Source organism: Idiotropiscis lumnitzeri, chromosome 18 (genome assembly GCF_059441095.1).
Source record: "Idiotropiscis lumnitzeri isolate Australia: NSW breed Sydney's pygmy pipehorse chromosome 18, RoL_Ilum_1.0, whole genome shotgun sequence".
In the NCBI taxonomy this organism is placed as follows: Eukaryota; Metazoa; Chordata; class Actinopteri; order Syngnathiformes; family Syngnathidae; genus Idiotropiscis; species Idiotropiscis lumnitzeri.
Genome location: NC_142408.1, coordinates 7,762,940 through 7,786,555, shown reverse-complemented (window position 1 = coordinate 7,786,555; position 23,616 = coordinate 7,762,940). Strand labels below are relative to the sequence as shown.

The 23,616-nt window shown below is 41.6% G+C and overlaps 1 protein-coding gene and 1 long non-coding RNA gene across 6 annotated transcripts in view; both read right to left on the bottom strand.

The window, feature by feature from the left end:
• Positions 1-7,806, bottom strand: part of LOC148319376 (uncharacterized) — a 76,202-nt gene extending 68,396 nt beyond the window's left edge. For all 3 annotated transcript variants that reach the window (XR_015839818.1, XR_015839819.1, XR_015839820.1), the window contains exons 1-2: positions 7,653-7,806; positions 6,981-7,053 (exon numbers count right to left, since the gene is read on the bottom strand). This is a non-coding gene — a long non-coding RNA (uncharacterized LOC148319376). The remainder of the gene's footprint in view (positions 1-6,980; positions 7,054-7,652) is intronic.
• Positions 7,807-8,630: 824 nt separating this feature from the next.
• On the bottom strand, positions 8,631-22,378 carry tsc1b (TSC complex subunit 1b). Of its 3 annotated transcripts, XM_088281903.1 has the most exons (23): positions 21,891-22,105; positions 21,720-21,815; positions 18,490-18,713; positions 18,304-18,407; positions 18,041-18,193; positions 17,829-17,973; positions 17,503-17,657; positions 17,336-17,409; positions 17,068-17,246; positions 16,690-16,808; positions 16,184-16,349; positions 15,960-16,081; positions 15,329-15,416; positions 14,793-14,900; positions 14,006-14,645; positions 13,450-13,493; positions 12,577-12,743; positions 11,946-12,128; positions 11,748-11,858; positions 11,241-11,363; positions 10,901-11,103; positions 10,553-10,723; positions 8,631-10,040 (listed from the first exon to the last, which is right to left on the bottom strand). In XM_088281903.1, the coding sequence occupies exons 3-23, from the start codon at positions 18,596-18,598 to the stop codon at positions 9,302-9,304; spliced, it is 3,903 nt and encodes a 1,300-aa protein (XP_088138029.1). In that variant the 5' UTR covers positions 18,599-18,713; positions 21,720-21,815; positions 21,891-22,105; the 3' UTR covers positions 8,631-9,301. The 3 variants fall into 3 exon arrangements, with proteins under 3 accessions (XP_088138029.1, XP_088138027.1, XP_088138028.1); XM_088281901.1 differs by lacking the exons at positions 21,720-21,815; positions 21,891-22,105 and adding an exon at positions 22,120-22,378; XM_088281902.1 differs by lacking the exon at positions 21,720-21,815.
• Between the last annotated feature and the right edge of the window lie 1,238 nt (positions 22,379-23,616).

The following is a 23,616-nucleotide window of genomic DNA, read 5'->3' as shown; positions in this document are numbered from 1 at the left end:
GACTTCTACCTCCATCAAGGTGCAGAGTCCAGGGTGGCTGATTCCGACAGTCTCGGATTTGTTGTAATTGACAGGTGCGGAGAGACCTACTGGGGTCCTGATGGAGCGCTGTGCCATTTATGCAGATTAACACGTCAAGAGTACAAATGAATAAATAAACTGGTAAGCCGAATCAGGCATTTAGCCTGAGGGGATGGCATCGTTAGTAGATTAAACAAAGTGACTAATCAGAAAAACAATCCGCTACTGAAGTAGAGGAAGTCAAAAGATGCCAAAGCCTGAGGGTAAAGAGCTAAGTAATTGTAATTATTTAGCTACTGGAAAACAAAGACATGAATTCGTAATCAACAGAATAGTGACAGATGATGTGGTTTTTTTGTTTTGTTTTGTTTTTTGCCAGATATCCTGCATTATGACAAGGAGGGCTGAGTGTTTTGATCAAAGAGAAAGTGCTTGTCTTTCCACATTTTTTACATGTTGACATGTGGGTGAATCACATGTTCACCAGGATGTAGATTTTGAATTTCCGAACAGCAAATGAGCCACTGGGACCAGATCACGAGTAAGCCTCATATTCCCTCAGCTGCCATCAGTCGCCGGTACCCAAGGTAGACTCCAGCCTTGGGGGAATACTTTGGGTCAGTCGACAGAGAAAGGTGGGAGAACAGATCAAGAACAAACGGGAACCATGCAGGGTGTTTTTGACACTAAAAAGAAAATTCTACTTGCTTTGAAATCCAAATGAGCAGATGTGAGGTCCTCTCCGCGAACTCATTGCCACTGCCCATGAATCAAATGATCAAATGTTGCAAATAAAAACGCCGTTTTCTTTTTTTTTTCTAAATAATTTTTTGTTAAACCGTGGATCGAATCGCTCGAGCTTGGTTATAACGCGATTGTACAGACCCGATTCTGCCCAAACTGTCTAGAAAGGGGACCGTCTAAAAAACACTTGGAAAAAAATGCACGCGTAAAAAATAAATAAACAAAATACTAAATGCCGATTAATGTCATAAAATTGCAATGAATGGTCACCAAAATTCACATGCACATCTCGTGCCCATTTCATCTCCACACATAAAATACTGCAACAATTGTTTTGATATATTCAGAGGTTGAGGAATGAGTAGAGATGTGTATGTGAATTCTAATTTTGTTGCCGATCCCGAGCATCTTTTTGACATAACTTTTTTTTTTTTAAACACACACATCAAGCGTCTGTCCCCAAAAAGCGTCCAGTGGCACTTTCCGACGACCGCCTCCTTCAACCTTCACACCAAGCCATGGCCCGAACTTGAGCTATTGATTTTTCGCAGTATCTGTTTACTCCTTATCTGCATACTTTCCCAGCTGCTTGGAGAGCATCATTTGCCCCGAGGCGATCAGCGGGGCTCAGCTTGTTCCAGTCTTTGATCATCGTTCAGCCAGCGGATTAACATATGCACACTCTCTTCTTTCCTTTTGTCGCGGAGCTTGATAATAAATCTACGGCCTTCCTCCATCTTTCTCTCCCCTCCCTCGCTACAATCCGGGACGAGCCATGAATCAATCACGCCGCTTTACGCCTCGTGTCCGACATGGATGCAAATCACAGAGGGATCTGCGGGTAAAGCTCTGCTTATTAAAACCCAATGCCTGACTCATTACGACCCGCTCGTGCACATTGCCTGTCGCCAAGATGAACAGCAAGTAAGGTGAAATGAAGCAACATTGGTGGATATGAAACAGCCGGATTTATGGATTTCCACATGAAAAAAATATGGTCCCGGCACAGACCAAAAGGCCTCGTCGAAGTGACTCTGTACAACTCTGATCGGTTGTAATGTCACAATTTGTCCGCTGATCCCCCCCCACCCCCCATTTTCCTTGTATTGAACATCTATCAACAATTTTTGAAGCGTTTTTAGGGTTACACCTCCCCCAATACATTTCAATGGGTGTCAATAATGCACAACTGTTGCCAGTTGAGGCAAAAACAAAACCAGTTAAATTTTTTTAAGGGTCAGGATTGCAGACTAACACTGAGAATGACTTTGTAAGTAGGACACTAGATAAATGTGCTGGAACAAGAGAAATGGTGTGTATTTTCAGGCAGACGGGTGACTTTTTTTTTTTTCCATTATAAGCATCCTATGTGGTTTCTCTAATAGCCATAGATGAGACACACCTTCACTCCCCATCGCCTTTTTATTTATTACGACCTAATTTTACCAGTGTGTCAGCTAACCAGCTCCATGGCCCAAATGCCATCATGTTCTCATGGCTGAGATTCCAATTTCCATGCCGTGTAAGATTAGTAAGAAGTACAGCGGTTAGGTTCAAGCTGGTTACATTTTCTTGTCACAAATGGAACTAAATTGAAACACCTGTCGTGTATTACAGTTTAATTAAGGTAGAACACAATGCGTTTGGAGATGCTGGTTGACTTTTGGGAAAGAGACGGGCAACATCCCAACTCCATAGAGAGAGATATTGGAGGCAAAATGTGACTTCAGGAAATTCCACTTCTCCAATCTGTTGGAATACCAACGGCCGCAATATAATTGAGGATATAAACCGTGTGCATTAGCAACAATGCTTACATACGACTGCTTGCCAATTTATTGTAGAGAATCTTCACTTTAAAGGAAAAGGTGGAAAATGTATTCTAATTGCTGCTTTTTGTTTACTGGCATGTTTGATCAAATTAAAGAGAATTTGCAATTTTAAAAACAAACAACACTTCTTAATTTAGTCGGGGGACAAAAATAGGCTCCTATGAGTTATAGTAAGACTTCATTATAAATAAGCCATGCTATACCAAAGTTAGCAGCTGTGGTTAATGTCAGCTTGTTTACAGTTCCCATTGCATACAGAATGTCTTCTACATTTAAGTGAGGGGCGCAACTTTGGTCAGAGCCTGGGAAGGATGAGTCAAGTGAAGCTACATTCAACGCTTGCTAGCAGTCTTAAAACTGAAAATTGCTTTGCGGCTACCTTGTCACATTGTATCGCTATGCAGCATACTCACAAATCAAGTCATATTAGAGTTGGAACTGTTGTTCCAATTAGATTCATCACTTTGTGTGTGTGTGGGGGGGGGGGGACTAAAGTTGTTCAACAACACTTGTTCCTGCTTAGTCAATTTGGAATGCAAAGGATGAGGCAGAGGATTTTATGCATTACAAAAAATAAAAATAAAAAATAAAACAACATGAGTTCAGGACTGTCGGGATGAGGAGTGGTGGGGCGAGATATGAGCAGGCCTGCCAGGTGCCAGAGCTGAGGCCCTATTAAAAAACTGAAGCCCAGCTCGTCGGACAAGATCCATCGCCTCACCTCGGGAAAAACAACAACCCCGCTCACCCTGACAGAGAGACAATCAGCCGTGTGCTACTCAGGGTGAGGTTGCCGTGACCCAGCGTGCCGAGATGAGGCTGGTTCTACACACTGATGAGCGCTTTGGCAGACATCAAACGTCGGCGGCGCAGACCTCCCTATGACCTGCCAGCGCCACCTTGTCTCCTGCTATCTGCTTTTATTTGAGGTTGATGCGGGCAGACAGATCGGCAAATATCGATCACGGCACGTAAAATCCTCCCACCGGGTTTGAGAGGTGATTACAAGCCTCAGGACCCAGTTGAGGCAGAGTGTGCACGTGCGTGCGCGTGCCCGCGTGACGGTGTGTATACATTTGGGGTTTTCGGAACGCACCTGTCAGACAGGCCGAGGAAAGCAGACCCACATTGTTTAGTTCAAGTCTCTCCAATCATCTATGGAAGAGAGACATCTCTGAAGAAACACCCAGGCAGACAGGCGGGAAGATTGCAACACAGAAAATACACAACACAGAATAATGCATGTGGAATCCAATCATCGGAATTCAAATGATTTGAATGCCTCCCCGACCAACTTTCCTTTTCTCGCCTGCCTTCTGTCTCTCACAACTCACCACCAGGATGGGGAGCATTCAAAAGGTTTGCGTTCAGAATGGCCCGTTATTAATTAAGTTGGTGGGGTGCGTTTTTTTTTTTTTTTTTGACAGGGGCTCCCAAGGCGGCAAGCAGCGTGAATCTTGGCGCTGACCTGGCCCAGCAGGGATAGCGACTGCGTGGCTTTGAGGTGGTATTGATAGGATCGGGGAGGGAGGAAGGGGTGCGGGGGGGGGCTACGGGTGATGGGAACAAGGAGGAGGGGGTGATGCTGGCTTCATGCCGACAGCTAGGCCTGCCGCGTCTGCGTGCCCGCTTTGAAGTGTCACCTTGAGGGAAGAGCCGATGGCCGGGAAGCCAGGAGGGCGGGAGCGGCGGAGAGGAATGGCATGCTTGGCATCGCCAGACACGCTGCTTTAATATTGCATGGGCTCCCGTCCATCTCTCTACACACTTAGGACATTCCTTCTGCTTGATTTAGTTTGAAAGTAAATCTTTGTTGTTGTTTTTTTTTTTTTTCCCTCCAGCCCCTCCCCTCGCCATGGAGCAGCTCAACACCTGTGCTGGTTTTGTGCGCATTCTTGCCTGAACAAATGTCAACCTCTGCAGTCGGAGGAACTTGAGCAACCAGCTGCATTATGGAAGCTGACAGTGTTGCCTTGGGCCTGGCACATGGCTACTTAAGCCAGTAACGTAAAGGTTCTTTCAACAAGTGCAGTTCGGTGTTCAGATATACAATACCAGACTTAGAAATGCCTCCCTCACCCCAGGAGAGGTGAAGAACCGCTAAACGTGCCTTTGTCACTTGCTTAAAGGCCTCCTCCTCAAGAAAATGACATTGACTAAACTTCAAATTTGGTCTTTCCTTTAACAGCTCTGCGTTTGTCGACCAGCAGCGACATCATGAGAGAATCTAACATGGCGGTAGCTTGAGAAAGAGCATGAGGGGGAGTTGATCAATACAGTCGGCTGAAATTCTGTGTTTTGAAGTGAGGAAAGAGCATGTTTAAAAAAAATAATAATAATAAAATATTCACACTGCATACACTTTCTGCGCACTTGAACAACCGGCCCAGTTCACAAATAGCAGTTTTAACTCCCTGATTAGCCCTGACATCTGCAGCCTTTCATCTCTCCCTCCATCTTTGTTTTTTTTTTAATCAGATTAACCCAAACGGGCATCCTTTAATGGCCTCTTTTTTTTTAGGAAAGCTGAAAGAGGAAAGATAATTAAAATAATTAAACCGCTGGGACCGGACTGTGCATGCTAGTCTCCAGCTTCTTTCTTTTCTTCTCCCTTTAACTTTGAATTCTGCCTGGCTTGCTTACTCAAGAGAGAGGCACACTCATCATCCTCACTTAAAAGCATTCACTTGACTCTCGGAGGTCCAATTGTTTTTTTGTTTTTTTGCTCCCCCTCCAATGCCGGACCTGATTTTATAGGTTCAAGGTTGTCACATTAATTTGAAAATGGAAGGGTTGGGGCATAGAGTATTTCAAAACAGCATTTATGCGGTAAATATATATTTTTCGAGTCTGCATCTTTTATATGAGCCTGAAGATTCAAAATGGGAGAAAGTATGCTTTGCTCCAATGATTATTTATTCATGAACTTTTAAGCTTTTAATGAGGACAAATGAAGCCGTTTTCCAGCGTGTCAGTATGTAGTATGCTTACCACAAATATTCTTGTTTAGCATTTTCTTTTGCACTGGCTTCCCGTGAGGAATAAACACTAACATTTTAAATGCACAGCAACTAGCGTTTGAGAGGACATCAGTTTATCTTGAGCTCGCATTAATATAAATCCATATACAACTTTTAATGAGATGATGTGATGATTTATTAATTGTCACTAATAGTTGTAACTAAAGCTAAATTGTGATATTTCTAATGGTTGACCATTGCATGAATTTAGTTGCAGGCGCTGATGGCAAAAAAGGTTCCCATTTGTTCGGAACTTTAAGAAACAGAACTTTATTAATCAATAACCTCCTGAACTTAACAAATACAGGATATTCTGCGGCATAGTAATTATTTAAAGATATAGAGCTTCTTCTTATTCATATGAACATAGGTGAAATGCATTTGTAACTTCTACACACAGAGTAAAAAAGTAGGTTACATAGTGACGCCCGATTTATATTTTGCGCCAAAGGTGTACATACAGAATATTCAATATTATAATTACACATCTTCAGATGAAGTCAAAACTTTACTTGCTGTCAAAAAGAATCTAATGAATTCTTGCATGAGGGTTTTACCAAGAGCATGAGCACTGACACCCTCCATGTAGCGCAGCCCCAACTTTACACAAGTTGGATGTCTTTTTCAACACCTCATATACTGTATTTTCATTTCATTCAGATCATTTTCACAGGGCTTCATTTCAAGTTGGCACATACTAAAAAGGGAAAAAAAATCCCTTTGCTGGAAGTACTTAAGATTTATATTTAAATTTTCATGGAATCTTTGAGAACATTGAGGAGCAATTTCACATTTGCACTGACATCTAATTTCTCAAGTAGTGTCTGAAAGCACAAATTGCCACGGATTCCCTATGCGCCCAATTATCCTGCATCAATTTTCTTGACCTGGTGGAATGCTGGTAAATTAATCATAGCACTTTTTTGGACTCTCATAAAACACATATGCAGGCGTTTGATAAAGTAATCATACTTGGTTGTGAAATATATTTCATCTGTACAGCAGAATGAGTGTACCAACTAGGCCTAATTGGGATTTGGGAGCTGGTTAAAAAAAAAAAAAAAAAAAGGGAAATAGAAAAAGAAAGAAATGGAGGATGGGGGGGGGGGGCAAATAATTTACAATGTTTTTTTAATGTATTTCTTATTGGTATACAGTTGTTTTATTTTATGTTTACTGACCTATTACTGGTATCTGGCCATTATTTTGTGCACAATGAAGAGGTCAGAGGAGGGCAGACATTAATTAATTTACATTCTTGTAAATTTGTAATGCTGTTGGACAATCAGTTTAATATGATTCACACTGTGGATTTCTATAATTATCACCAATTATGGGCTCAACATTATACAGTAGTACTTACTTGACCGAACCTGTTGATCCCGTCAATTCTGTCCGAGTCTTGGCGTGGGTTATTGATGCTACAGTGCCCTCTGCTGGAAAAGAGGAAATCAACACGCATTAACGTTAATAGGAATTATTGTACTGTACATACCAATAATGGATGAACGAACGAATAAATAAATAAATAAATAAATAAATAAAATGCCGCCAGCGTTTTTCTCTCGAAAAGTTAATGGTCAAGCCAACTTAATGCATACCAAAATCAACATTTGAGTCTGATAAAAGACACCATAGGAACACGGTTTCTTCCAAATATATGAAGGACCAATTTTAAAGAATCTGGATTTTATATTATACCACGTTTGTTTGTTTTTAAACAGAGACACAGGTCAAATTAAATCGCAAACCGTGATTAGCATATTTTAGCATACAGACAGGGCTAGGCTAATTGATAGCCTACATTTTGGCACATAAACAATTTACGAAGAAAAATGTACCGAACACCAAATAACTCATTGGCAAAACAACCAAGTGTATACCATAAACGAGAAAGGCCTTACTCCTTTTATTTAATACGTTAAGTCCCTGTAAAATTGCGCGCAGAATTCAAGATTAAATGGAAAGGGTTTTAACTGAAACTATCTTGGCAGTGAGTCTTTTGCATAGTAGCAATCTTTCGCACCAAATTTACCTTCACTTGATGGGATTATAAATGCTGTAAGGAGCCAAGTCCCACTTCAACATCAACTTCAAGAGGCGAGCACACCTGCTTCACACTTCTGAGGTTGGGGGCTGAAATTTGATCTTAAATGCCACCCCATGTTTGTGAGCGTTTTCTGCGTGTATTCTGGCTTCCTTCCCAAAACATGCCAGTTTAATTTAAGACTAATTGTCCATAGGTGTGAATGTAAATGGTTGTTAGTCTATGTGCCCTGCGATTGGCTGGCGACCAAAAGTCAGCAGCGATCCGATGGATGCCTTACTAAAATGTTACATGTACTTTTAATGACGGAACTGAATACATTATACACTCCGCATTTGATGGATAAAAGCACAAAACACTCAGTTATTGTAGTGCAAAACATTAAAGACGACCTTTATTGTTCACAGTTAAACACAAGCCACTGCTTTAAGAACTTCCTTTTTTGCCATGTCACCCATTCAAGAGTCCTGTTTTTTTTTTTTTCAGTTTGTGCAGATTGTACCTTCCGTCTTAGGTTGCTGTAATGACTACGGTTGGCATTTAAAGTGGATTGGTGAACATGCTATAGATAGCGCGGCAGAAGGACTTGACAGCAGGAGATCCTGGTGGACAACAGGATTTAGAGAAGACAGGAAATTTATTGACTGTTGGTGCGGCAGGGAAAGAGAGCGATTGGGTGTCAACGTGGGGGGGGACTTCTGTTGAGAGGAGTGTACATTTTATCACACTAAGCGATTCCTGGTAATCTAGAATATGATGGAGAAACATTCATATTACAGATCTTGGTCACTTTGTCAGCTCCAATCATATAATATATATGTGAGCATCCTTAATGAATGGATAAATAAAAAAGTAACTAAAGGTCAGAATGCGCTACTGTATAACAATGTTCCATTTTGCAGCCTTCAAGAAATCCAAGAACCAAGATATTCCCCTTCAAAGTGCAAAAAAACACACTCCTTCAGAGAGAGTTTGAAAGAAAAACTTCATTGTAATTATTAATGGCAATGTTACTTAATAATTTCCAACAATTATATGGTTTGGATTCCTCAGGGAAAGAAAATAATCCTTGTTTCGTTTTTTAAAACTCTAACCATGGAGAAAAAAAAAACTACTCGAACAGATGACATATTTAAAACTGCTCCACCTGCACACATAATTTGAGTCAGATTTTTTTTTCCCTATAGGAAGTAGTTACGAGGGCTGATCAGGTTTTGACGCTCACCTTAACTACCAGGAAGGAGATATTTGAGCAGCAGAGCAAATGACTGGAATTGATCCACAAATCCCCCCCCAACTGATCCTTTGTCCAATCAATAAAATCTGGAGACAAAATTGACATTTTTGTGTCATCCGTTTACGTTAATGACACTACAACCCACACAATTATGTTGCAGGAGTGGAGATTCTTTCTTTGAATGGCGCAAAGTGGGAAGATAAAAACATTCTGGAATTGCTGTTGAGTTGACCATTTAAAAAGCGTTCAGTAAATACAGTGCCGATACGTAGTTTTGTCTCAGGAGGAATTGATATTTTAAAAACAAAAACAACACAAAAAAGGAGGGGACTGGGGGATCCTGTTGTCCACTCAGAGGAATGGCGCAAATAATACTGACTTTCAAAGAGTTGCTGATGTATTACTCTTTGACCGATTTGTAGATCCTCTCAAACTTTGGACTTCCCGGCTCAGTTATGTCTCTTAAACTGTGCTCATGATGCGTTTCATTGTAGTCCATGATCTTTAGCTGTTGCTGCCGGGGCCGTCCAGTCCCTAACGGGCCCCGCACTACCTTCCTGCGGGGGCTTTCCTGATTAGAGACCTGCTGTTTGGGCTCTGGGGAATTATTGGCGGGTACAGTGACAGGAGCAGCCAAGGTAGGAGTCGCCGTCTGGATGGTTGGAGTGGGGGAGGAAGCGAGGCTGAGGTGGGCGGCGGAACCCGGGCACGGCGGCTCCGCACACAACTCAGTCTTCAGGCTGTGGGCAAGGCCGGCAAGTCGTGGCGGCTGCAGATGCTCGTCCTCGTCCTCCTCGCCGCCACACTGACTCTCGCTTTTGTTGCGAAACAGCTCGCGAGCTCTCATGCCAAGGAAGCTCTTGGCACTGGGGTAGGAGCCCACAGTCAGGGGAGCGTCAGATGGCGTCAGAGTTGCGAGCCGGTTGGTGCGGGGGCAGGACAGGGGGAGGTCCACGATGAGAGGCGGGCCTGACTCCTTGCTGCCGTTGACCGAGTTGGCAGTGGTCTTGGAAGATTTGCTTGCCTTTAGTTGCCCTGGTAATAAAGTGCTGCCGTTGCCGCAATGTGAGTCTTGTGCTGGTCTACTGTCCATCTCCTCATTGGTGAAAGTTTTACTTGGTCCATCGGGCACCAGGATGCTGGTAAGGAGAAAAAAAAGACGTTAAACTACAGAATCTAAAAAAAATAAATAAATAAAAAAAAATGTAAAAGAATAAGGCTGAAAAAACTGAATAAAAATGTGTTGACCAACATTATTAGCACTGGCTTGATCTCACTTTAGAAATGACTGCAGAGATTTGACCATAAATATACAGCCGACTTTCAGACTAAAATAGCTTAGAAATTTAAATTAAATGGCTTACAATTGATTTGATTTAAAAAAAAATAAATTAAATCAACTGAAAGTGCTAAAGATTCACACCAAACTTGTGCCGCCAACCCCACAGGCTAAAATTTAACATACAACGCTTGACCGCCAAGTACTACTTTCCTATTAGATACATCTTAGGCCAGCCAACCCGTAGAAATTCTGAATCACATCAAAACAAGTGGGCGTTGCAACAGTTCAGGCTATTTTGGCCACATCGCTCAATGTGCGGTAGATACACAATTAAGGTATTCTTGTTTGTACTGAGTTAGACTCCCAAACCTGGACTCATCAGTTGTGTGTCGGTTAGCTTTGACCCCAGCTGGCAAGCCAGCACTGCTCGCTGGAGCCTCCATCTCGACTTTGCTGTACAGTTGCAGGATTTCGGTCTGCAGCAGTTGGGTGATTCGCTTCTGAGCCTGGTATCTGCTGTCAGAGGCCTGCAGCTCTGCCCTGGTGTGACAAAATGTGACAACAAAAGTAAGTGATTGAACTTGAAAAGTAAGGACAAGCTCAATTAAGGAAAAAGCATAAATACTGCATGCTAAAGGAACTTAGAGAAAATGCATTTGTATCATGTCGCACATTTTAAGGTGGTGTAGATTTTACCTTTACAAATTGACAACTCACTTTGCTTGACATTTGACATCCTCAAGAAACTTCTTCTGTTCTGCTATGAGGTGTTCCTTCTTGGAGAGGAGGGTCTCCAGCTCAGAGGCTCTCTGGTGTGCCGCCTCAAGTTTCTGGCCCTGAACCAGCAGGTTCTGTCTCAGAGACTCCACCTCCTTCCTGGAGGACGCCTGCAGCATCTGGGCCTCATGTGTGGTGGGTCGCTGCACATCATACGAAATGTGGGAGAAAGGAAACAAAGAACCATACATCTATTATCTAAGCCGCTTATCCTCAATGCCTTGTATTTGTTATTTTTTTACTACAATTCATTCTTTATGACACCATCTTGCGACCATACCTTGGCGTTATCTGCGCCTACATACTGCAGTTCCTGCATGGACAGCTTGTGTGCCTCGCCAAGGAGCAGCAACTGTTTGTTCAAGAAGCTCATTTGCTGCTGGGTGCTCTCACTGTTGCTTAACTGAAAAATACATTTAAAAAAAAAAAAAAAAAAGATGACAGGAAAAATACAAGGAGCAGCAACTGTTTGTTCAAGAAGCTCATTTGCTGCTGGGTGCTCTCACTGTTGCTTAACTGAAAAATACATTAAAAAAAAAAAAAAAAAAAGATGACAGGAAAAATATGAACCAAAACGCCTGCCTGCCTCGTTTCCGTCCCACCCGTTGCTTTTGTTTATAACAAAGAAACACATGAATCCTTTTGTCATGATAGTGGTTTCCTCGCCTGCATCCTAAAAATGTACTTACAAAACAATGGAATAGCTAACAAATGCTGACAAATGGTAGTCACACCCAAAAACTCCCTGGACGGCAGCAACATCAAAGCGCAAGTAAAAAATGTTTACCTTGATGGTCATCTGTTTGAGCAAGTGCCCAGTGTGACAGACTTTGTTATTTGCCCCCAGAAGCTCAGCCTCTAATTCGCACATCCTTTTCTGACACTCTTGTAACTTGCTCTGCAGACATATAAAAAAAAAAGAAGGATTGAGTGAGAATTCTAAAGTTCTAAACACAACGGACATCATCTGGATCATAACACGTACTTGGAGCTCCTGGTTCTTGGTGTAGTAGTCGTCTCGCCCCTGCTGCAGTTGTCGGATCTGACTGTGCAGACGGGTCACCACAGTCTCTCGGTCGTCCCAGAGCTGCCTGTAGCGCTGCTGCTCCACCTGCAAACTCTCCCTCAGGGACGAGATGTCCACGCTCTGCAGGTTCAGCTGGTCCTTCTGCAGAGATTTGCACAATTTACTATAGGTAAGTGCAACGGGCTCATTTAAAATAAAATAAAATAAAATAAAATAAAATAAAATAAAATAAAATAAAATAAAATAAAATAAAATAAAATAAAATAAAATAAAATAAAATAAAATAAAATAAAATAAAATAAAATAAAATAAAATAAAATAAAATAAAATAAAATAAAATAAAAATTTGTTGGTCTCCTTTTCTGGAATTCACTGCCCTGATAATATAACATACCTATAATGTAACAAATGTACCTCTTCTAAATGTGGCTAAGGTGAAGGTAATTTTCCACTCTGAAGGGAAACTGGGACCTCTATTTGAGGAGAGGCATTTATTTGTTCACATGAACTGAACACCCACAGACTATTTCAGGCGTACGGTTTATTAGAGGCCACTATTTAATGAAATATATGACGCATGCGCACTCACCATGGCATTGTTCTGTTCTTCGAGTGCGGTGGCGTTGATGATGCGTCGCAGGAGGCGTCTGTTGCGGACGGCGTGCTGTTCTCTCTTGTAGCGCTCGTACAGCAGCTGGTTGTGCAGCAGGAGCAGCTGGCTCCGCAGCGTGTGAAGCTCGTCAGACGGAGCCGACCCTGTGTAGATCACCGTTATAATTGTAAAACTAAAATATGGTCATTGCCCTGACAAATGCATCATACAAATTAGTCAATTTCAGGTCTAGTACACACCCAAAAAAAAACAAACATTCATATAAAATAGCTAAGGCGTTCAGATGTTTTGCGCCAGTTTAACCGTAACTAATAATAATACGGCTCCCAATCAAGCTGTCCTATCATGTCATCTTCTCAAGATCTTTATATTTTACAATGCTTTTTTAAATTCTTATTACTACCAATTTGGGCATTAAATAGCAGCCATGCATACATTCCTAACTATTTGAAAAGAAAATCACAAAGTAAAAATAAATAATAATCAATACTGTTCCTACATTGGTCTGCTGCAGTTCACGTCAGTTCACGTCTGCCTTGTAAGTTAATCGTAACATAAATTAAACGATAAAATAACATTGATGAAATTGAGTGGTTGTTTTTCAGGCAGACTACATCCAGGACTTTCTGTCAGTTTGAAGCATTCAATCACACTTAATTCTTGCTTGATCCGACTTTGAATTTCCAAGACATGTAGTTCGACTCAATCGCTGTTTATTTGCAGCAATTTGCTGCAAAAATCCCAGCACTCATGATGCATCACTAGTCATGCTGAATCATTCTCCATGTGCAGCGTTCAGAATAGCTTCTTTAATCAGTGGGCAACAGTGTCGAAGAGTGAGCGAGTTACCTCCAAAGTGCGTCCAGTCAGCTGACTTACTTGGCAAAGGCAATCTGGAGAAGGAGAGAAAAGAAGAAAAATATGTCCTCAAATGTTTGAATGTGAGTTTTTGTTACCAGTTGCGAAATAGTAACTGCGAATAAACGATGTTAAGCTACTACCACACCTCTTTGTTACACTAACTCAGTAACACAAGTGATGAAATTGTTCTAGAAGCGCAACAAAATGAGGAGTTGTTAGAAAGTGATTTGATCGCTAATGTTCACGTTAATAAGGCTGACCGTTTTGGAAATTTTGGCATTTTTAGCAACAATACTTATAGTGAGAGACAGGAAAGGACGGCATACAACATTGCAGAGGTCGGGCATTTCTTTCTTCAAGTATGCACAAAATTAACGTTTCTTTATTACCACGAAATGTACTTAATTTTTTGTTTTGTTGTTTACATTAATTCAAGTATGTGAATTAATCGAAATTAATTCCTGATTTATTTATTTTTTATTCATCAAATTGCTTGACAGCACTAACTAAACAGACAAAAAGTACAGTAGAAATAATATCTCACCTCTTAAGGACTTTATCATGGGCGTCGCTCCCCTGCTGAACAAGGCGATCCAGCACCTCCAGTGGCGAAGCAGTCGTAGCCCCCTCGTCTTCCCCGTCCTCCAGCCCCTCTTCCCGTCTTGAGAGCCTCTCCAGTGCCGCTTTGTGGACGGCCTCAGATGTCTTCTGGCCTACGTAGAGAGAGGCCGCCCTGGGCAAAGCCAGGTCAAAGAACACCTCGTATGGCACCGGTGCAGGGGTCTTGCTGCAGGGACTTGGCGAGAACGTCCCAAACTTTCCCACCTCCTCTTCAGGCACCGAGGGGCACCGATGCAAGTGGTGATCAATTGGGGTGAAACCTGACAGGAAAGGCCAAGACTGATCAAGGCCGATGGCTGAACTCCGGTTGTCTCCCGCTCCCCCTCCTTGTTCATTCCCAACGTCACTGGCGCTTGCGGTATTCTCCACTTTGTCTGGCGTGGACGCTGCATGGCGTGTGTCAAGGATGGACCCTCCCAGTTGGCTGTTGGTGACGATCTTGTCTTGTGTCTGACACCCAGTCAGTGTCTCAGTGGTGCGGTAGAAAGGAGAGTCGAAACCCCTCAGGCCTGAGAGCTCCTGCTTATCCTCGGTGATCTTGAGCAGCTCCTCTGTGATAGCCGCTACAGAAAAAAAAAAGAGATAAAAAGGAGAAATTTGAGCAAACGCAGAAAGTAAGCACCCTGCTCCAACAGTTGTCCAAAAACGATCCCCATGTGACTTACAAGATCGGATGACGTTGTGAAAAGCACAAAAAGATCTGTTCTCACCCTCCTCTTTTTCTTTTTCCGTTCTCAGCTGAAGCTCCAACTCCTGTTTCTTCATGAATACTGAGAGCTCGGTCAAAGTCATGGACACGTTCGCGGCATCTGCGGCATCTAATAAAATACATCAGTCACAATTGCGATTGACTTCAGGAATCACAAGCGATCGGAAAAAAACGTGATAGTTACGTTGTGACAGGTAGTCAAATCTTAGAACTGACTGAATGAAAACTTATTTGGCAGCACGAATACCAATTTTCTGGCACTTGGCGATGCGTGACAAGATTCAATATTGCAGTCTAAGGTTGATGAAGTCCCTGACTCAAGACTCAAGTGTCAACAGGGAAATTACCCGTGGAAGACAGACGACAACTGAGGGTTCTTAATAATTGCTTTGTCATCCATCCATCTATTTTTTTATACCAAAAACTACTAAATAAAAATGAATGGCTTTGACCACATTTATGCTGAGAATAAACATTCTGCGATGTTTGTGGAACAAGTAAGCTGTGTAGATGTGAGTGTGATGCCTCATAACAAACCTCTGTTTGTGGCGCCGCTTTTCTCAGAGTCTTTCACAGGTTCCTGTCTCACCAGTGCAGGTTTCCCACTGTCTAGATGTCGGCGCTCCTGAAAAGTTGCAATTTGTTTTTGAATAAAAAAATGGCGGAATCAATGAAGTCAGCGCCAGCAAGCATAAAGGCAAACATATTGAATTTTTGGATGAGGTCATGTTAAATAAAATGTGGATGATTAATGTAACTGCATTGGCTCCAATTCTTAATGTAAATATTAATATTTTTATTACTGTACTTAGCTACAGCAAGCAGTTCGTACTAATTGCAGCATTGGTTGTTCTGAGAATACCTTCCATAGGAAAGTCAAATTGGTACTGCATGAAATCCTTGATTAAATGGTAAATCAATCCGTGAATCAAAAATGCAATCGAACTGATTTTGGAAATTTGAATGGATGCTCGCACTAACATTTGTCTTTCCATTTCAAAATAAATGCTGAAATATCGTGAAATGTACAAATGAAAAAAAAACGTTCATTTATTAAATAACACAAATAGTTTGTGAACAATTAACTGTAATTCTTCTTTTTGAAAGACGTCATACAAGGCGATTCATGGAAACTCAGGCCATACGCGCATTTGTATTTTTAGCTCACTTTTCTCGGCGGACTGGATTGGACTGTGTTGGCTGGTAAGGAGATAACGGGAAAGTCATCTGATAGAGTGGGTGGTGGTGATGAAGTGGCTGGAGTACTGGAGGCAGATGTTCCTTTCCCCCCTGCTCACATTAAACATACAAACAACATTCCAGGGAGTTTGTCACTTCAAGAGTAATTCCTGAATACGACTTTAGCGTAAATGCATCGGGGAATTAATTCACCTGAAGTGCAGTGGAAGCGGCTGGGAAGGTGTGAGGCACTGTGGGAGAGCTCAAAGTTAGGCGACATGCCCCTGGATGAAGGGGGTGTGGCCATTCCACACAAAGAGGAGGGGCTCCACAGTGGGTCCTTCCCGCCATTGGAGGAGTTTGGTTCACAGGTGGAGTTCTGTTAAAAAAAAAAAAAAAAGGAAAAGCTTTCAGGTTGATTCTGGGACTTTTTTTTTTATATTAAGTTGTACACCACCAGCCACAACATTTGGACAACTTACAATGATATTGGCACTATATGCATCGTAGTGCATCGTTCACGCCCACATTATAGACAATACATACCTGCGAGAATTGTCGTTTGTACAAGTTGTCAAATTTGACAAATGGACTTAATTAGACTAATTAACAAAACGTGGCGTTCCAGATCATCTGTTGGCGTTTTAATGGGGACCATTTAGATTTTCAGACAGACACGCATCCAGATCCCTTGAGGATTAAGTACATGATGTTCTTACCTGCCGTTTGGTGGTCTGTGGGCTACGGTTGGTTGACTGTGTCCCTGATAAGGGGGGCAAAGACAGCGGCGGAGGAAGCGGCTGCCGTGGAGTGGAGAAGGGAGTTGACGACGAGCTTCCTGTAGTCAGGAAGACAAAACGTTTTCAAAGCCTTTCGGTCATAGTTCCCAGGAGATTTATGGCTTACTGTTAACGATTTTTTTAATTTTTGGTAAAATAGCCAATCTGACAATTGAACAATTGGAGGATGTTTATGTTTTATTGTGAAAAATATCATTACAGTGCAAAGACTTGAACATGTTGTTGTATCTAACGGTTCAAAAACAAATAAAAAAAAAAAAAAAGATTTGCGACTTCTCCCATTATTTTTAAACCAACCATAGCTGCTGTAGAGGTCTGTGTATGGGCTGGAAGTGCAGTCTTGCGGTCGCAAATGGATTTGAGGGTAAAAGTTCTCAGGCATGGTGGCATATCCCTCCTCACAGGAGGCCTCCTTCGGGTCAAGAGACACTTTGGCACATTCAATGACGATATCGTGGATTTCATACTTTTTCCACCTAAAGCAAAAAAAAATGAAATCAGGATTCCACCAACAAACAGAGAGTGGACATGCCACAAAAACGCTAGAAGATGGTGTGAAACTTGCCTGGTGGGGTCAAGCTCATGATCCTTGGTTCCTGTCACCAGTTCAGGGTGGATACGGACATGTTCAAGCATTGGCTGAGTAAAAAGGTTTGAAGCAAGTTCGATCAATGTCCCAAAAAGATTCATTAGGTTTGAAAGGACAGCAGTGTATGGTCGGTAGAACCTCACCTTGACCACTTCTTCAAATGTTTCCATGTTTTCCTTCATGCTGTAGTGAGAGCGCAGGTAGGACACAAAGTTGCACGGGTACATGCCATACAAACGGTGGAAGAGCGAATAGACGCTGGCGTGTAGGTGGATCAAGTAAACCTCGGAAACATGACCTGAATGGATTAACAAAAATAAATAAATCAAGAGCAACAGGGCTAGTAGAATCTAAAAGCTGTCATCTTCCCTAATGGATGTTTATCCAAACACTCTTTGGCGAAGATTGTGGGTCCAAAATAATGGTGGCCAGAATTGAAAACTGGCAAGAAATGAAATGCATGTCTCACCCGGATTCTTGAGGTTCCAGGATGCCAAGCGGCCGAAAATGTCAAAGTACTCCCACAGGTGTTGTTTCCCCGCTTGAGGAATCATAGGAAGCAGCGTGATCAGCACCAGCACCCCAGTTATCAGCACCACCACGTCCGTATCAGTCTGCCAAAGGAATGACACTTTTTCGTTGTTGTTTTTAAATCATGCCCCTCGCTAAAAGGTGTTTTACCTTCAGGCATTTGAGCAACGACAGCAGAAGAGGGTAACGGGCAATCTTGTGAATCCAAGACGGCTGCTTGCGGATGACGTGGCCCAGCACGGTGAGGGTGGGCAGCCGACAAGCCTGTTTGGTCATACACTCGTTCATCTTGTCCAGAAGGTGCTGTGAGTGCAGGTAGGGAAAGACGAGGGTACGAGCTGATAAGACCAACACTTCACTGAAATCAATTTGAAATAACTTCCTCCTGTGAATAAATATTCAACTTTTGTCACCTTGTCATGTGGCTCTCTGACTGAGCACAGGATATGCATGGCCTCTGAAGAGTTGGTTTCTAAAAAGTAGTCCACCAGCCCGTTGAGCAGCACAGACCCTCGTTCTACAAATATTTGACACGGCGGTGGCACATTTTGACACCCATTCACAAGTAGATAAACTATGTTTAAAAATGAGGAGGATACCAGTGCTGAGTTGCTCATTAATAAGGCCTCTGATCTCTTCGAGCTGGCGGAGGTCGGAGGTCTCCAAGAGCGGGAGGAGGTCCCCCATGCTCGGCTGCTCCCTCGCCATGGTGGCAGTGCTCTTGGTGGAGGCAGTGTCCTTCCTTCCCACAGCCTGTCTCTACCGTCTTTCCTGCCTGGAGGACTCTCTTGGGGCCACCCACCAATTCAGTCTCCAGGCACCTCTGGATCACAATCGATGATGCCGAAAATGTCACAAAATAGTCAAGATAGGATTCGGCTTATTTTCCTTCCCCTATTTTTTTTTGTATTTATTTTTTTTTTGCTTTTTTAATCAAAACTAGGAATTTATCCGTTGTATGATGTATGCAGGATTTCGTATACATTTTCAGGGAAAAGGTTACGTTTCATTGGAATCAGCACATTGTATTCATTTGGTTAATTTATTCATAAGAAATTGTTGAAGATTTAAATTTTTTTATTAAAATGCGTTTAACGGGACGCTTTCTCCCCGTTTCGGCAAATGTCATCATCATATGCGTTTCCTTTGAAAATCTGTTCAAATCCGAGATTTTATTTTGAGCCCATATCACCCGGCCTTCAATACAGAATATTTATCCTTTTATCAACTGTCATACGTCATAGGTCAGGCAAAAAAAAAAAAAGTCCCTTCTGGGAATTGACAAGAACATCATCATTGCCGTGAATCTAAGCTGACAAACACTTTGGTTAATTCACAGATGTCACATTGAAGCTCTTTCGCGGTTCCCAATTTAGAGCTCAGTCATGGGTTGCGGTTTGCGAAATGAGAGGGAAGAATTGGCCGTCATGGTAAATATGGACCGTGTAAGCAAGCAACCAGCAGGAACAGGTCAGAACCAACAAGAAATGCCGATCTCGGACAGCCTGGGAATGCTCAGGAATACACACAGGTCCTTTCTGCAGCACCAGCGCATCTAGATTTTATTTGGCTGGGAACAAGTTGTGTCGCAACAACCTAACGCTCTCACACAAACATCTCGGAAGGGCACTGCACTGTAAAAAAAAAACACAACTTGTATTTTATCGGGCTAAAACAGTCGGGAAAAACTTTCAAATCAATTTTCACATTAGGAAAAACCTAGAAAATATTTTGCTGAATTCCCCAACTTCAGTGTTTTTTTTTTCGAAGGTTGCCATAAAATGTTGTGTTTACCCACCTCGTTTTTGTGTGTCCTTTTCCTACTATAACACAAACAGATATATGGGCATAGCACTTCATATTGTCGTTGGACTGCAGTTTGAAATGACTCAGGATGCTGTTACAATTACAGTAAAGTGGGACATCTTCCAAACTGGAAGCATTTCCAGTACATCCAGTAGTTAGAAATGCATGTTTTTCTCGGTCTTGCCAGACATTTCACTTAAATGCAGCCTGTGTCAAGGCATTTCAGTTATGACATAGCTCATCTTGAACACTGGGGGGAGCTATGTAAAAGGAGTACGGTACATACAGTAGATAACAGACAAAGACAAATAAGAAATGAAGAAGAACTCCCAGTATGTATCCACGGGAGACTTTTATGTGATTATATCGCTTCAAGATGCTTCGGTTTTTAGGCAAGAATGACTGTGATAAGATACATTTAAATGGGCCTGTTTAGTTAAATCGATAGCAGTGATCCTTCATTGGCAGAGCAGCCACAGAGGTAAGTTAGTGAGCAGATTCATTACTACCAAGTACACTGCCTTGTCAGCTCATGTTTGTTTTTCTTTTTTTTTTCCTCCATTGAATCACTCATGTCTCTCTTTGAAGTAGAGTTTGGGAAGATGATGTAACCACAGTTGTTAAATACTACATTATGTTCACGATTTTCTCTTGTGTGGTGGCTCAGACCCCTCTATTCAATGATCATGATAAATGGTCTTGGGTAGGTGTGTTGATGTACAAACAATACATGAGAGCAATGTAAAGTGCAAGAGAAGTAATCGCAAGAAGTAACATAAACAACATTGCAAAGTGAATTCAAACATTTGTCTCGAAATACATGATACATGTTTGAAGATAATTGTTGAAAATGTGTGCAAAGACTGTGAACTGTGTTGAACCTTTTTCACCATATGAGTGTCACTGGTTTTATTGGGCCTTGGCTAAAACATCACCCAGTGACACAGTTGGGTCTTCAGCATGGATTGTCCCTCCCCCACTAGATAAGAATTTAATTGCCTTCGTTGCATCAGTGCTTCATTTGTGAGTTACTGAGGCTCGTCGTTCAGCAAACGATGCGGCCAAACGGGACTGAAGTGGAGCTGCGCCAAAAACGTTATAGTCGGTAACTCTTCGTCGCAGATGAAATGATTAAGCACTACGCATCTACCGGTGTTCAGCAAAGGCAAAATTGCAGAAACCATATGATTTATCTCTTTCTTTACTTTTTTTAATGATTAAAATTGGGCAGTGATGGTAACAACTAGGAGTGTTCAATACTACTTTTTTAGTCCGATACCAGTACAAGCACTCAACTCTCACCAAAACTGATAACAAGTAACCAATGACCACTCGCAATTTTGATACACTAAATTTCTGTTAAACTAAAAACAGATCCTATTAAAAAAAAGACTTTTCATTTGTTTCTGACAAAAGGCACAATAGTCACACTGCCATTCAGAATTTAAATTAAAAATAAAACACAAACAACGTGCTTGATTAAAAAACGATTATGAATACAGAAAAGAAAATTTAACTGAGAAAAGCCAACTAGTTTACATTTGTAGATAATCAAACCTGGTTTACTTCAATTAAAACTGTAAAAACTGTAATTACAATACTAATGAAAAATAATTGTGATTAGCATTCAGGCCATTATGGTGCAACTCAAGGTCTTAAATCCATTAAAATTCATTTTAGTTGTTGCTGCGAACAATGTGTAATGTAAAAAAAATATTATAATAATTTATCTTCAAAATCTGTGATTAATACTGATATCCCGGATATATTTGGTCACGATAATACTCGTGTGAATCCTCATAGAGTTTCATTTCTAATATAGATTGAGGAACACCCGTCAGTCATATTTGGAGAAGAACTAAAATATCACAGCAATGACGCTGCGTGGCGAATGCAACATCGGATTTAGGGTTCAGCAAACTAAATATATATATATATATATTCAATTTTAGGTCAATACGTAAATCCTGGCTGCAGTGTGTTCTGCATATGAGCCAAAGCGCATGTGTGTGCGTATACTGACCACTGCCTGCTGCTGCTTGTCGTAAACAACTCGCAGAGAACAATGGCCAGGGTTGGGTTTACTTCATCCGATTATACAAATATGTAGCCACCGTCGCTGCGCAAAGTGGGCACAGCCTCAAACCCAATACCACACACGGGGGAAAAGGCAAGAAATTTTTGAAGGGCCAACCTGGGGTGAAAATCCATTACCGGGGCTCTTTACAAAAACAAGTCAGTCCCACCGTCAAGAGCTAACGTTAGCTGGCAGCAGCGACCCAGACTCGCTCGGGATTTAATCTTGCCTGTCAGACACGGTAAAGCGTTGGAGAGCCAGGCACACAATCGACGATTCACGAAGCAACATAAGCACGTTGAGATTCTTCATAGAAATAAGAATCGAAATAATCGCAGCTGTTTACCTGTTAGAGTAGCTTCACTCCACAGGGCGCCGCCATCTTGAACACCTCACAGCCCATTGCTTCACAATCGGCTTCCGCTGAAAGGCTGCATGCAAACTAATCCCGCTAATCCCCATTCAAATCCCCTCCACTAAACCTAACTTTAACTCATTCAGTATGAATAAAACACATTACTAAAGTAAGTAGTTGAGGTTAATTTTAATCTGCGCTCAATAGTAAAAACAGTCGCTCTCTTGTCAGGGCGCGACTGTTTGTCCCATCGACTCATTTGGCGGATGGGCGAAGTTTGAGTGATGCGGTTTCGCGTGACCCACATGTTGACAGCGCACGCGCAAACGCCTCACCGATCAACAATCGTTTGGTGATCAATAAAAGTGGCCCGAACAAGTTTAACTCAAATAAAGTTTCTAGAATATGCATATGCAAATTTACGCAAATTAAAAGTTATACACTGTGGTAAGTAACGGCTACGGTACTCTTTGTTACTTTAGCCTTCTTCAGTGCAATTTTCAGGTTTCATCGGTCAACAAATATTACAATTTTATTCAAATGTTTTTTTGTTTTGTTTTTATTTTGTTTTGTTTTGTTTAAAATAATCTGCAAAAATTAAAAAGGGTTACTCGAATCTCTGATTTAAAGTTTTAAATTTACAAAACGTTTGTTATTTTTTATAATTGTGTTATTTGTAAGATTTTTCCTTTATTTATAGAACTTGGTTTAGTCTGCGGTTAATTTTCAAGTGCACTACAGTTTAGAGCTGCAAATTGAGTTCAAGGCATATCAACCTTGTCCACAAGATGTCGCACTTCTCCCAGTTAACGCTCACGCGCAAATAGGTTGGTTGCCGCTTATTCCTGCACGTTCTAAATTAATATTATATTTGTAATTGCACGTGACCAGTCCGTAGCCACCGTCATCAACTCTTTTTAATCATTATTTAATTCTTTTTTTTGTCATGGATTATGCCATATCCTAAATTCTTCCTTGCGTTCGGCAAATAGACTGAATCGCCTTACGGGTGAGGAAATCTGTCACCACTGACTATTATATTGTATACACCAGTAAATAGAGAATTTAAAAGTCAACACGTTCTCCCAGACTGGTTTGGTGTGTGTATCTTTGGAGGTGCTAGGTCTCATGTGACCTTGTCGCCTCTCAAATCACACGCACAAGACTTCAATACGGTAAACGTGTGGCAAAATTGTCAATCAAACATCGAAGCAAAAACTAAATATTTTAGATGACAATACGACTCTTGCCTTTTATTGTGGCCGTATTTCAGAGCCGGAATACGGACGAAATAAGCAATAGATAAATTCAAAATAAAAGCAAATAAAAACCTTTCAACCTAACTCCCGAAACGCATCTGACTCATCGGCCTCTTATTAAATTGTGCCAAGTTTTGTCCAACTTTAACAGTTTTCTTTTTATATTTCCGCCTCCAGCTGTGTGTTCAGTGTAACTGTACAAGCAGGAGGCCCCGTGTGGCTTCTACGC

Excerpts from the sequence above, each read along its gene's own strand:
- tsc1b (XM_088281901.1), bottom strand. The coding sequence starts at position 18,598 with ATGGCGAGGGAGCAGCCGAGCATGGGGGACCTCCTCCCGCTCTTGGAG. Across the intron at positions 16,350-16,689 it reads CACAGACCACCAAACGGCAG|AACTCCACCTGTGAACCAAA; the intron begins GTAAGAACATCA and ends TTTTTTTAACAG. Across the intron at positions 15,417-15,959 it reads AATCCAGTCCGCCGAGAAAA|GAGCGCCGACATCTAGACAG; the intron begins GTGAGCTAAAAA and ends GCAACTTTTCAG.